Source organism: Talpa occidentalis, unplaced genomic scaffold, assembly GCF_014898055.3.
Source record: "Talpa occidentalis isolate TD23 unplaced genomic scaffold, MPIMG_talOcc4v2.1 talOcc4.12, whole genome shotgun sequence".
In the NCBI taxonomy this organism is placed as follows: domain Eukaryota; kingdom Metazoa; phylum Chordata; class Mammalia; order Eulipotyphla; family Talpidae; genus Talpa; species Talpa occidentalis.
The window spans coordinates 23,461,624-23,476,493 of record NW_023601212.1 but is presented as its reverse complement, the minus strand read 5'-3'; the positions used below and the strand labels follow the sequence as shown (position 1 = coordinate 23,476,493).

The following is a 14,870-nucleotide window of genomic DNA, read 5'->3' as shown; positions in this document are numbered from 1 at the left end:
TTTTTCTTTTTCTAAGTATAAAGGATAATTATTAGATGTCTCTTTAAAAAATATTCACTGAAGTTTGGTCAGCCTCATAAATATTACACTGTATTATGTTATTATGAAATGCTTAATTAAATATTTCTAGAACAAAAGCACTTGCCTAGCTTGGAATTAAAGGCTTTATGGCCCATCTCTAATTACAGGGATTTGTAGCTAAGGGTGTTATTTCTGCCCTTGTTTCAGCCTGATACTAAAACAGTCCTCCAGATTTTCATCTTCCTTCTCTTATACTCCCTATTTTTCCCATCTGCTTTCCTTCTGAGAAGCAAAATGATAATATGGAAACATATAGGATTTGGAGTTAGATGAATTGGTTATAAGCTAGGTTGAGCTCTGAATTAATTGAGTAACCTTCAGCCAAATCTCTGAATCTGTTTCTCCACCTATAAAATGGTACATTAAGATGACATTATAACATTTGAAAAACTTCTAGGTCATAATTCAGCAAATGTTAATTCTGCCTTCACCAAAGTAAAATTAGAAATTGATATCGTTAGATCCTCATGACAAGGTTCCACCCATTCTTGTTTTTATGTTTTGATCAAATGGAAAGGTTTCCAGCTTTTACAAAGGTAGAGTCTTCTTGTATATCTAAGCAGAGAATACTCGGGTGAAACTGAAACATTATTTTGAAACCAAGGTGATTCCCTAAGTCATGAATTTTATTTGATGCATTTTAGGTTCTCAAAATATTTTTTATAATTAAGAAAACACTAAGAAACGTAAGTTTCTCAAGTAATGTTTGTAATTTTCATCATTGATGGGTTTGAATAAAATAGGAAAGTCACACTCATTGTACCCCATACTCAGGAATAAAATAACAAACTAAATGAGCAAAGGGTTGACAAGATATCTTTCTCTATCTGATTTGTGAATTAGAAAACCTAGTATAAATAGCATGACAAAAAAGAAGTTGAAATTCTGTCTCTTGAATAAATAGAACAGAAAGTCCTAAAATGTTTTAAACCATAAAGGACCACATATTTTTATTAGAGACAATAAAGAGGGGTGACCTCAGACTGTGATGAGGAATAATTTTGCTGATGTATGAAAAGCACATGGAAAGAAGAAAAGAGGGTTGGCCTAAAAAGGAATATGAGTCAGACTGAATCTCTGGAGCATGTTAAGAATACATTTTAGATAAAGGAGTAAGCACATCAAATTCAGTAATGTGTTTGCATGTTTAAGTGACATGCTCAGAGGCAAAAGTTTTTAAAGCAAAAACCTTGCTCTGAAGAAAATGTTTGGAGACACACACACACACACACACATACAAACACACAACACACACCCAAAAAACTACAAAGAGTGGACCTTCTTAGTTTGCAATTCTCTTCATGGTTTTCTTCAGAGCAAATATGACATCCTTGTTCCTTAGACTATAGATGAAGGGGTTTAACATGGGTAGTATGTTGGTATAAACTACAGAGAAAAACCTCCTTTGACCCATAGAATCATCAGAAGAGGTTTTGAGATGCGTGCATATCCCAGAGCCATAGAAAAGAGCAACGGTTATCATGTGGGAGCCACAGGTGCTGAAGGCTTTGGACCAGCCCTGAGAGGATGACATGTGGAGGATATTAGAGAGGATCAGAACATAAGATATGAAAATAATGAGGGTGGACATTACTGCCGTTGTACTCACAAGAATGGAATCCACCAGCTCATTGACATAGGTGCTGCTGCAGGAGAGCTGGAGGAGGGGGAAGATGTCACACATGTAATGGTTGATGATGTTGGCATCACAAAAGGTCAGTCTGACCATGTCCCCTGTGTGGACCATGGCGCTAACAAATCCCAGCACATATGAACCAGATATCAGCAGAGCACAGACCTGAGGGGACATGGTGACTGTGTACATCAGGGGCTTGCAGATGGCCACATAGCGGTCATAGGCCATGGATGTCAACACGTAGCATTCAGAGTAGACAAAGAAACAGAAAAAGAACAGTTGAGTCATGCATTCTTCAAAGGAGATGATGTTCTTCTCTACCACAAAGCTCATCAGTATTTTAGGGGTAATGATGAAAGCGTGGCACAGGTCTATGAAGGACAGGTTGAGGATGAAAAAGTACATGGGTGTGTGAAGGTGGGAGTTGAGACATATTAGATTAATTAGACAAAAATTTCCTAGCACGGTGACAATATAGTTGAATAAGAAGAGGAGGAAGAAGGGCAGTTGGAGTTGAGGCTGGTCTGTAATTCCTACCAGGATGAACTCAGTTACTGAAGAGCCATTTTCCACAGCCATCATCTGCGGTGGTGTGATCTGTGAGGAGATGGGAGAAGAATTAGGACAGGACTCAGATCCTTTGTTTTAAGAGTGAGGAGTTGTTTGAGTGGCGCTGCACTGGGGCGGCACTCTGGAAGAAGAGCCAGACCAAAGAATTCATGTCTTTAACCTTCTTTTCTCATCTGTCTGTACCTTCCACATTTTCAAATCCAAGATGTATCACCTCATCTCCCAGAGCCTGTAGTGTTTAGTATCTATTAGTAGGTGACCCCTCATATTGATGTCTGCATGTCATACTTAAGGAGACAGCATCTTGAAGGAATGAATCAGATGCCGAGGTGCTAGAGCTGGAGAGCAAAGGAACCAAGAGTTGTTTGGACTATTTCCTATGTCATTTCCTGATGCTTGACACAGTGAAGCTACTCTGACCCCAATGTGTCCAGTGCTTGGCCCTTTCTCTCACACCCACCCTTCATATACTAGCACCTGGTTTAATGAAAGCACTGAGTGTCCACTAGCTTTCACATAACACACCATGCTATTCCTTCAGTCTTACCTCAAAGTCAGAGTGGACTGTTGAGGATGGTGGGTGGTCCCTGACCTCTCTCCACTGTTGTAGCTGTGAAATGAAAACATCAGAACAGAGAAGATTCAATCACCCAATTCCTTCTGCCTGGAGACCTCACTTGCCAACCTTGAGAGTTCTTTCCCTTTGTTTTTCTGTACGAGGCAACAATTTGAGCCAAGTCGGAGGCAACTCATTTTCTCTTTTAGGATGTGTATGTCTTCTGGGTCAAGCAAATGAATCAACTCTGTGTCCTAAACTCTCAGCTGGCTAATATTGTGAGTTTTTCTATTCTCTGTGGATCTCAGCCACTTGTTTGAAGATTGAAAATGAAGCTCCTTTAGGATGAAGCTTGATCAGGTTCCAAAAGGAAGAAATTATTGGGTCTGTGCTTAGTCTGTGTCAATGAATTAGCTTTGGTTCCTTTGGGATTTGTTGTCCTTCAAGTTTAGTGCACACTAAGAATTTCCAATCCTCTGTGCAGGGAGGGAGTAGCCTCCTGTGTTTCTAGTTGCCTCTGAAGCTCATGTTCAATCTGCAAAGACAGTTATTATCATTTCCAATATTTTTCACATTTTTGCATGAGTGATGTATGTCCTAGCATTCATACATCTGTGATGTTTTCTGCATTTATAAAGAAGCAGAACAGGGAAATGTTGAGAATAGACTAATCAGATTGAGGGAATTTGAATTCAAATTCCTGCACTTACTATGTATATCTTGATAAAGTTTCTTAATTGCTGTTCCTTTTTTTTTTAAGTTTTATTTATTTATACAAGCACTGGGTACAGTCAGAAGCGCGGGAGGGTGAGAGAATTCACCAGAGCAGGGAACAGGACAGGCAGACTGACGAAACACACTGCTGAGGGGAGCAGCGGGCGCGGCAGGAGAGGTCTGTTGCGCCATGTGGGACCCTCACCGGCAGCCGAGGATCGAACTGGCGCTGCAAAGGCTGCAGGCAGCTTCACAGCCCAATGTTCAACCACTGCGCCACCAGGGGAAGCCCTCCTGTTCCTTTTTGCTTCATCTAATTTAGTGTTTACTAATAGCCCCTAATCTCAAAGATTGCTCTGTCTATTAAATACTTAGAACCTCTAGTATCCATGGAGATCTGTTGGGCACATGGTAAGTGCTTAGTAAGCAGCAGGTTTCCTTCCTCTTTATCCTTGTCTTTGTCTATAGCAGGGAACTTTCTATATGGTCACAGCTCTGTGCCCCACCATTTACTAGAAATTTCCCCCAAATGGAATTAAGCATCCTCTGTGGTCCCAAAACTGTTTGTCTCTTGTCATCATTTTTAAAGTAAAGGCACCATCTTCTTCCTAGTTTTCTGATATAAACATATTGTCCTGGGTTCCTTTGTTCATGCTATCTATAAGCATCTGATCATCCAATTTTGTATGTTTTTAGCTCGTTAAAATGCCTGCTCTCGGACCCTTCCTTGTCATTATACTGCCTTGTATAAAGCTATTTGACATGAGATATATAATACTGTCATGGTTTCCTAACTTGTCTGCTATCACCCATTATGTTAGTTTTTTTAATTGATGTGTAACAAAATATCATAAATTCAAAGGCTTAAAAGACACCATTTATTAATCTTTGTTCTGTGACTCAGAAGCTTGGTGTAGAAAGTATGGCTGGATTCGTTGACCAGGCTGAAGTCAGGGTGGGCAGGACTCTTTCCTTCTGGAGTTCTGGGGAATCTGTCTGCAAGCTCTGTCATGTTGTTGAATATGAATTCTGTGCCTTGCAGTTGCAGCTCTGAGATGTGCTTGCTGTCAGCTGAGGGTCACTGTCAGCTTGTAGAGGAGGCCGTACTTCTTCTCATGTGTCCTCCTGTCTTCAGTCCACCAATAAATAGCATATTCAATATTTTTTGGAGGCTTTGAAATTTTCCTTTTCCCACTATCTTGAGAGAAAAGGAAACCCTATTTTAAAATGTGCATGTGATTGATTAGGCCTGCCATCATAATCTTCCTAATTTAAGATCCACTGCACCAATAATATAACAAAAGCACTATAGTGATATCTCATTATATTTTTTTTAAGGTTTTTTTTTTTAAAATAATAAATTTTATGTTTATATTCCCCATACAATTACAACCCCCCCATTCTGACCCCAATCCCTCCCCTCCCGCCCCCCACTCCCCAAAAAGTGTCTCTGGTTCATAGTTTTTTGTTGATTTTCGCTTTCTTATAGTTATTCATTTTTCTGGTCCCTTATTTAAGTTTTCTAGATTCCTGCTATGAGTGAGACCATCCGGTATTTTTCTTTTTCTTTTTGGCTTATTTCGCTGAGCATGATCCCTTCCAGCGCCATCCATGTTGCTGCAAATTGCATGTGTTTATCTTTTTTGAATGCTGAGTAATATTCCATGGTATATATGTACCACATCTTCTTAATCCAGTCATCTATTTTTGGGCATTTGGGCTGTTTCCAAAGCTTAGCTATTGTAAATAGTGCTGCTATAAACATAGGGGTGCAGGTGTTCTTTGGAATTGATGTTTCTGTGTCCTTTGGGTAAATACCTAGGAGTGGAATTGCTGGATCATATGGAAGCTCTATGTTTAGTAGGTCCAGCAATCTCCACACAGCTCTCCATAGTGGTTGGACCAGTTTGCACTCCCACCAACAGTGCAGAAGAGTTCCTTTTTCTCTACACCCTCGCCAACACTTGTTGTTGCTAGTTTTTTTAATATGTGCCATTCTCACTGGTGTAGGATGGTATCTCATGGTAGTTTTGATTTGCATTTCCCTGATTACAAGTGATGTTGAACATTTTTTCATATGCCTGTTGGCCATTTGCATTTCCTCTTCAGAGAAGTTTCTTTTTAGCTCTTCTGCCCATTTTTTGACGGGATTATTTTCTTTGTTGTTGTTGAGTCTCATCAGCTCTTTGCAGATTTTTGTGATCAGTCCTTTATCATTAGTGTTGTGTGCAAAAATGTTCTCCCAGTTGGTGGAGTTTCTCTTTGTTTTTGTTATTGTCTCTTTTGCTGTGCAGAAGCTCTTTAATTTGATGTAGACCCAGCTGTTTATCTTTGCCTTCACTATCTCATTATATTTACTAATTGCACTCACAGTTATGCACGAGAAAAAGTCATTGAGGAGTCTGAATTTTTAGAATTCTTATCTATTTCTGGAAATTCATTCTTTATACATTTTGATGTAGAATCATCTCAAAAAATGCAGTATTCCTTTGTCTAAAACCCCTCAATTTCTCTCACCACAAATTCCTCACCCTGTCACTAGTGCTGACTCTGTGTCCTCGGCCTTACCTCATGTCTCCACTCTGTGAATTTCACTCTAGTGATATGAAGAGTATGAAGTTCTACTCACACATTCTATGATCATAGTTGCCTGAGTTTTATCTTCCTGAATTGCTTGCTCCCTAATTCTTTACTTGGATACCACCAACTCATTCTCCAAGATTCAGTATGTCATCATTTGTGATAGACCCTGGCTCTGACCTCGTCCCTGCCCCAGTGCCTGCACCCACACCCTGCAGCCTTCTCCATCTGCTGCAGAACAGTGTGGTGTGTATTCCATTGGCAGAGGACTTCATTCCCTTACACTGTACACTCTAAGGGGCAAGGATTCAGTGTTGTTTTTTTTTAATTGTTATCTTTTTTTTTTAAGATTTATTTATTTATATAAGAACCAGGGTACAGGCCAGATGTGCAGGAGGGTGAGAGGATTCACCAGAGGCAGAATGGGGAACAGAACAGGTAGACTGATGAAATACACTGCTAAGGGGAGCAGCAGGCGAGACAGGAGAGGTCTGCTTTGCCTTGTGGGATTCTCACTGGCCGGATCGAACCCACGCTGCAGAGGCTGCGGACAGCTTCACAGTGCAGTGCTCAACTGCCTGCGCCACTAGAGAGGCCCCTTTAATTGTTATCTTAATGCACTTTTCCTTTTTATTTTGTCTTTAACTTCATATTGTACAGTTACATCCTAATATTTCAGGATCAGTCTTCATCAGTTGACTTTAGGTTTGGGAATTGAGAATTTGGATAATTTACCTTCCTCTATCATAAATTTACTTCCTTATCTCTTCATCCTCTCAGTATAGCTTAGTTTTTGTTGCATTAGTATTCAGTGCTGACATGATTATGAGGATAGAAATGTTTTGCCCATTTAAGTTGTAAACTATGTGAATTACTTTTCCTTTAGAAGTTTTGTTCTAGCTGTTAACTAAGTGGTCTTCATTTTTTTGGTTACATTTCCTTTCTAATTATTTAAATTCTCATTCTTTCCTGCACCAGTTATTTAAATCAACTTTTAATACTTATAAAATATTATGTCTCAAAAACATACAGAATCAAAATGTAATGAAAGTGTTCATACCATTCATGGAAAATTCAAAATATATTTTTTGAAATGGTAAGATGCATCCTAAAAATAATGTACTTGTTTCAAGACCATTTCTTGTTGTAGCTCTGCCATTTCAACTGTTGCACTTTTGTATCAAGTTGGACAAAAGATAATTTAGTAGTAGTGACAATACTAAGTTCTTTTAAACAATCACAACTATCTGAGACAATTGCTCTGTTTTAAATATGAAGAAACCAAGCTGAAGTCAAATAAATTTTCTAAAGTCAATGTCAGATTCAAACACCAATATTTATGGCTATAAATGAGTTCCTCTTACATTTCCATGCAGAACAAAGAGTGACTGCTGTATAAGCTATAAAATGATATGTATTCATAAACTACATTTTCATTAAAGCAACTTTTCATTATAAGTGAAACCATCTTCACTAAAAAAGTTCATTTCCCTGGAAAGTACAGGCATGCATTTTGCTTCAGAATTGTTTGGATTCAAGGATCATGGAGATTGTCTCTCTTGACTTCTGTGTGCTCTTATTTCTACAATACATGGTTTTCTTAGATTATTTCCTGTGTAGACAAGGAGACTCTGTTCTTCTCACAAGTATTTGTTTTACCTTTATTAATAGGACTAGCAATGAAAAGGTCACTCTTCTGCTTGATCTTTTTATTTGATATTTCAAAATGTTCTTTAAGAGATTTTATTTTTATTTTTTTCTAAAGATTTATTTGTTTATGCACACAAGAGCTGGGGTACAGGCCAGAGGTGTCTGGGGTGAGAGGATTCACCAGAGACAGAGTGGGGAGCAGAGCAGGCAGATTGACTGAAATACCCTGCTGAGGGGAGCAGCAGGCGAGTCAGGAGAGGTCTGCTGTGCCATGTGGGTTGCTCCCTGGCCTGCCCGGCCGGCGATCAAACTCGTGCTGCAGAGGCTGCAAATTGCTTTGTGGTGTGGTGCTTAACCCCCTGTGCCACCAGGGGGTCCCCAAGAGATGGGTTTTACCTCACGGGGAAAATGTGTTACCATGAGTTCACTTGAAGAGGACTATACTCTGTTCTCTGGGATTCTATGGCCCTTCTCATATATGTTAATTCCATGATAGAAACAGAGAGAGAGACAGATAGACAGAGACAGACAAGAGAGAGACAGAGAATATAAATGAATGGCTTTCATCCTTGGGTGCCTGTTTTGTAACATGAGTAGACAATGAATATAAGGCACCAACTTTATCACCCTTCACATTAGAGCACCTCAGAGGTATTTTGGGCTTTGGAAGTCTAAAAAAGTAGGGGAAATGAGAAGTGAGAAAAGAAAAGACTCAGTGTCTGCTGTTCAGTGCCAAATATTTTAATTTTAGCTTTTTGTTGAAAGAGAGATGCATGTTTAAAAATGTAATTGACAGCAAGAAAATGAACTCACACTAGAATACATAACTCTGGGTGAGATTTCACCAGATTGTAGTTCTTAGTGGTATTGGAGAGAGCCAAATCTGGGGAACAACCTCACTCTTTGCTTGTTTTGGCCTATTTCTTTTTACTTTCACTTTTAATATTTAAGGCTTTGATTTTTACACCATAAAATACAAATTTTATTTTTGACCTCTCTGATTGACAGTGTCTATTTTTTCTTTACTCCATGCACAGTATTTTAAAAATTTATATTCTCTTGAGCTACCAACTATAGCCACTTCCAATTGTTAAACTTTCATTATAAATGGCCAATAGATATATGGAAAAAGTGTTTAACATCACTTATCAGGGAAATGAAAATCAAAACCACAATGAGATACCATCTCACACCAATGAGAATAGTCCATTTGGAAAACAACAAAACAACTGGCAACAAGAAATGCTGGTGAAGATGTGGAGAAAAAGGAACCGTGTTGCCTTGCTGGTGGGGATGCAAACTGTTCCAACCACTGTGGAGAGCTGTGTGGAGGACCCTCAAATTACTAAAAATGGAGCTAACATAGGACCCAGTAATTCCATTCCTGGGACTCTACCCAAAGGATACAAAAAAACAAAAATTTGAAAGGAAACCTGCTCTCCTATGTTTATTACAGCACTATTTACAACAGCTAAGATATGGAAACAATCTAAATGCCCCCAAACAGATGACTGGATCAAGAAGATGTAGTATATATACACAATGGAATACTACTCATCAACCAAGAAGATAAACTCATGCCATTTGCAGGTACATGATGGAGCTGGAAGGGTTTATGTTCAGTGAAATAAGATTAAGGAAATGGAAAAATACCAGATAGTTTCATATATAGGAGCAATATAGAGATAATAAACAAGGGATCAGGAAAAAAAATGCTAGCCGGCAAACCATAAATATGAGAAATACAGGAGGGGCGGGGAAAATAAAAGGGTTAAAACAGGGGAGGAAATAGCACGAAGAGTATGGTGGTTTATGGGTATGTGGTGGAACTTTATGGGGATTATAGCCTACGAGAGAAATCAAACATGCAAAAATGAAAAATGGTGTAAATAAATAAATATATTACAAAAAATAAATATATGCCATTTCAGAAAAAGTTAATATCCAAAAGATTATTGTGATATGCTATGCTCGTTACTCAAGCCAATTACTTTGGAAATAATGTCATAAATAAAGATCTTTATGTTAACTGAGGAGCTGAGAGTGTAAAGAGTTGCTAGGTCTAAATAGATTACATGAAGTGTCATATATCTATTACATAAATTGAATAAGTCTTCAGACACACATACACACACTTGCAGTCTCCAGTGAATTGACTGCTTAATTCTATAAAACATTTAATGAGGAAACTATTAAATTATGCAAATCCTTTCAGAAACTAGATGAAGAGATAACATTTTTATGAGGCTATCATAATGCACATCTTCAAATGAGGCAAAAAATTGTAATAAAAATCAATTTTCCTCATAAACATAAGTGCAAAAATTTCTTCCAAAATATTAACTAGTCTTGTATAGTGTCCTAGGAAAAGGATAATGTTTTATGATTCCACAGGGAAGTAAAGTTGATTTCACATCTGAAAATTATTCTATAGAATTTATATTAACAGAATAAAGGAGACAGTAATAGTATTGGCTAAGTAGTTGCTAAAAAAGCATTTCATCAAATTAAAATCTACTTATCACAAATGTATCAGTAGAAGAGGGATGAAGAGAAATTTCTTCACTTAGAAAAGAAAGAATGCATTTATAGCATATATTCTCAGATACTATAGAGTGTTTTAAATTGTTTAAATAAAAAACCCAGTTATCTAAATTCATAATTATAACCATATTGTGGAAGAGAAGAGAAGATGTGTATGTGTACAGTGAGGGGGGTGGTGGTGAAAAGATAAAAATCATATATTCCAAGAGAATTCACATTGAGAAACTATTGAAGACATCTAAACATGAAATCAAGAGAATCTTACCAAATCAGCAAAATTGAGAGGAAGGTCAGACCCAGACTTCCTAAGAGATAGGTTTTGTGGGATTTGCAGACTAGGAGAAGAAGTGGAGGGAGAAGAAGTTGCTTATATTTAGTTGTGATTGTCTTGGCTGGCCGGTGGTGCAAATACACAGAGACCTGACCGCAGAACAGTGCTGGGGATCATCATGCAATGTTGAATGCGGTTTGGGACACACTTGAGGCATGTAAGTGGTCATAAAATAGGGTTGTCAGGGAGGTATTTAGGGTTGAATACACATATATGATTCTATCTCCATGCAGTCTACAAGCCATGATACCCTTAGTGGCAGTAAAGGTATTCACACAAACACAATGAGATCTTGGTTTCTGAATAAAATTCTCTAATACTGGATTTTCTATCTCAGAGACAGGAACACTCAGTGGATGAGTGTTCTCTTTTCTTTTTCCTTTTCCTTTATCCCTTTTCTCCACATGCTCCCCAGAATTTTATTTTTTGTCTTTGTGATGTAGGACATTGTCAAAGGGATGAGGAGCTATCATATTGTGGTTTTGATTTGCATTTCTCTTATAACAAGTGATGCTGATGATGCTTTAACCGTCTTCGGAGAAGTGTGAATTTGTCATTCTTTTGGATTTTTTTTTGCTGTTGAATTGAATAATTGCTTCATATAATTGGAGATTAGTCCCTTGTGATATGTGTGATGTGTAAATATCTTGGATGAAATTTTTGTGAAAACCTAAGCATTATCCAGATTGGAGTTAAAGGTTTTATGGCCCATCTCTCTTCTGCAGATGTATATAGGCAAGGGTGTCATTCCTACCCTTTGTTTCAGGCTGTATTTAAAATAATCCTCCATGTTTTCATCTTCCTCATATTTCCTATTGTTTCTCCCCACTTTACTCCCAAGAAACAGTGATAAACTGGAAAGACACAATGCTGGAATTAAATCAGTTGGGTACAAACCTGGGCTAGGTTCTGGCTTAACTGAGTGACCTTACTCCAAATCTTGAATTTGTTCCATCCTTAAAACAGGACTGTTAATGTTTGTATGACAACATTTAAAAAGTGACATTTCAGGTTAGGAATGCAGCACATTTCAGTGTGTCTTCACCAAAGTGAAAGTAGAAATTCAAATCATAAGCTTTCATCAGGTTCTACGCTTTCTAATTTTATTTCTTGAACAGAAGAAAGGCTTTCACCCATGCAATGGGAAGATGTTTTTGTTCATGTGGTAAGAGAAGTCTAAGGTGGAACATGACCTTCTTTGAAAACAAGGTGTGAATTTTATCTCTCACTTATGGAGTACTCTTACGCATTTTTAAAATATTAGGAGAAAAATGCTGATTAGCAGTCAGGATAATAGCAATCTTCTATTATATCAGACCACTTGACTAAAGCTGTAAAACCCAGCCATCTTTCACAATAAATGTAATTTTCATCCGTGGATATGGAGAATGTGGAAAGGTAGGAAAACTTCACTCAGCTATAGCAAATTGGAAAAAAAAATCATTCCTGAGATACGGAATCCAATATAGAAAACATAGTCTCTGAATTCTGGAGAAAATTGAACTTGATTGTTTAACTCTTATTGTAATCCAATAGAAAATCCTAAAAGGTTTAAAAACATAACGGAGCGTAATTTAATTATTTTTAGGGAAAACAGGAAAGGTAATAGTATGAGAGATTTCCATTATTATAATGTTTGCTTTTTTTTTTTTTAAAGATTTATTTATTTATACAAGCACTGGGTACAGTCAGAAGTTGGGAGGGTGAGAGAATTCACCAGAGCCAGAGGGAGAGCAGAACAGGCAGACTGACGGAGTACATGGCTGAGGGGAGCAGCGGGCAGCAGGAGAGGTCTGCACACCATGTGGGACTCTCACCTGGCCGCCGGGTATCAAACCAGCGCTGCAGAGGCTGTGGGCAGCTTCGCAACCCAGCGCTCAACTGCTGTGCCACCCGGGAGGCCCCATTATAATGTTTTATGATGTTTGAAAGTACTTGGAAAGAAGCAAAGTGGGACTCAGTCTAAAAGGGAGATTCTGGAGAATGATGTGAAAAAAAAGGTAAACTCAATGAGAAAGCATGGGACTGTAAACATCATAAGATTCAATAATGTGATTGTATTTTGCGATGACTTGTTAGAAAAAAACATTTAAAGGAAAATAACTGTTCTGAGGATAAACACTAGGAAACAGTACTAACACACAAAATCACACAACTCCTCTCCTCAACATCCAGCAGTGGTGATTTTGTTTAATTTGCAATTCTCTTCAGAGTTTTCTTTAGAGCAAGTTTGACATCCTTGTTCCTTAGACTATAGATGAAGGGGTTCAACATGGGCACTATGTTGGTGTAAACTACTGAGAAGAACCTCCTCTGGCCCAAGGAAGCATCAGAGGAGGTCTTGAGATGTGTAAACATCCCAGCACCATAGAAAAGGGCAATAGTTATCATGTGGGAGCCACAGGTGCTGAAGGCTTTGGACCAGCCTTGAGAGGATGACATGTGGAGGATATTGGAGAGGATCAGAGCATAAGACATGAAAACAATGACAGTGGATACTATTGCCGCTGTGCTTACAATGATGGAATCCACCAGTTCGTTGACATAGGTGCTGCTGCAGGAGAGCTGCTGGAGGGGGAAGATGTCACACATGTAATGGTTGATGACGTTGGCATCACAAAAGGTCAGTCTGACCATGTTCCCTGTGTGGACCATGGCGCTAACAAATCCCAGCACATATGAACCAGATATCAGCAGAGCACAGACCTGAGGGGACATGGTGACTGTGTACATCAGGGGCTTGCAGATGGCCACATAGCGGTCATAGGCCATGGATGTCAACACGTAGCACTCAGAGTAGACAAAGAAACAGAAAAAGAACAGCTGAGTCATGCATTCTTCAAAGGAGATGATGTTCTTCTCTACCACAAAGCTCATCAGCATTTTAGGGGTAATGAAAGCGTGGCACAGGTCTATGAAGGACAGGTTGAGGATGAAAAAGTACATGGGTGTGTGAAGGTGGGAGTTGAGACATATTAGATTAATTAGACAAAAATTTCCTAGCACGGTGACAATATAGTTGAATAAGAAGAGAAGAAAGAAGGGCAGTTGGAGTTGAGGCTGGTCTGTAATTCCTACCAGGATGAACTCGGTTACTGAAGAGCCATTTTCCACAGCCATCATCTGTGGTAGTGCTATCTGTGAGGAGATGGGAGAAGAATTAGGACAGGACTCAGATCCTTTGTTTTAAGAGTGAGGACTTGTTTGAGTGGCGCTGCAATGGGGCGGCACTCTGGAAGAAGAGCCAGAGCAAGCGTTCCCTGTCTTTAACCTTCTCAGCTGTCCTTTCCTTTCATGTTTTCAGATTTCAGCTTTGTCTCCTCACTTCCCCAATCTGACACAATCAACCTGTAGTCTTTAGTTTCTATTAGTAGGTCCCACAGAGTGGGGGACAGTTAAGGAGTCAGCATTTTGAAGAGATGAATCAGCTGTGAGGTGATAGAGTGGAAAGCCATGGAGGCAAGAGTTGTTTGGACCATTTCCTATTTCATTTCCTGATGCTCTGACACAGTGAAGCTACTGTGACCCCGCTGTGTCCAGTGCTCAGCCCTTTCTCTCCCACCCACCTTTCAGACACCAGCACCAGGTTTAATGACAGCACTGAGTGTCCACTATCATTCGTATAAGCACACCATGTTCTTCCTTCAGTCTTACCTCAAAGTCACAGGGGACTGTTTAGGATGGTGGGTGGTCCCCCGACCTCTCTCCACTGTTGTAGCTGTGAAATGAAAACATCAGAGCAGAGAAGATTCAATCACCAAACTCCTTCAGCCTGGAGATCTCACTTGCCAACCCTGAGAGTTCTTTTCCCTTTGTTATTCTGTAGGAGGCAACAATTTGAGCCAAGTCAGAGGCAACTCATTGTGTCTTTTTTAGGATGTGTATTTCTTCAGGGTCAGGCAAATGAATCAACTCTGTGTCCAAAACTCTCAGCTGGCTAATATTGTGAGTTGTTATTATTCTCTGTGGATCTCAGAAACTTGTTTGAAGATTGAAAAATGAAGCTCCTTTAGATGAAGTTTGATCGGGTTCCAAGGAAGAAATTATTGAGTCTGTGTTTACATTCTTTGTCAATAAATTAGCCTTGGTTCCTTTGGGAATTAATCTTCTCTCTAAGTTTAGTTCACACTAAGAATTTCCAATCCTCTGTGCAGGGAGGGAGTAGCCTCCTGTGTTCCCAGTTATCCTCTGGAGCTCATGTTCATTCA

At 39.0% G+C, this 14,870-nt stretch overlaps 3 protein-coding genes across 3 annotated transcripts in view; 1 reads left to right on the top strand and 2 right to left on the bottom strand.

The window, feature by feature from the left end:
- LOC119242111 (olfactory receptor 151-like) overlaps window positions 1–14,870 on the top strand; it is a 368,040-nt gene that overhangs the window by 92,635 nt on the left and 260,535 nt on the right. The gene's annotated exons all lie outside the window — the stretch shown is intronic.
- Window positions 1,364–2,299, bottom strand: LOC119239943 (olfactory receptor 143-like). The gene has a single exon (XM_037504332.1). The coding sequence runs from the start codon at window positions 2,297–2,299 to the stop codon at window positions 1,364–1,366; it is 936 nt and encodes a 311-aa protein (XP_037360229.1).
- Window positions 12,853–13,785, bottom strand: LOC119239942 (olfactory receptor 143-like). Its single transcript, XM_037504331.1, has one exon. It carries the CDS (start codon window positions 13,783–13,785, stop codon window positions 12,853–12,855), a length of 933 nt encoding a protein of 310 aa, XP_037360228.1.

Bases quoted from the DNA above. Each gene is read 5' to 3' on its own strand.
- LOC119239942 (XM_037504331.1), bottom strand. From the start codon at position 13,785: ATGATGGCTGTGGAAAATGGCTCTTCAGTAACCGAGTTCATCCTGGTA.
- LOC119239943 (XM_037504332.1), bottom strand. From the start codon at position 2,299: ATGATGGCTGTGGAAAATGGCTCTTCAGTAACTGAGTTCATCCTGGTA.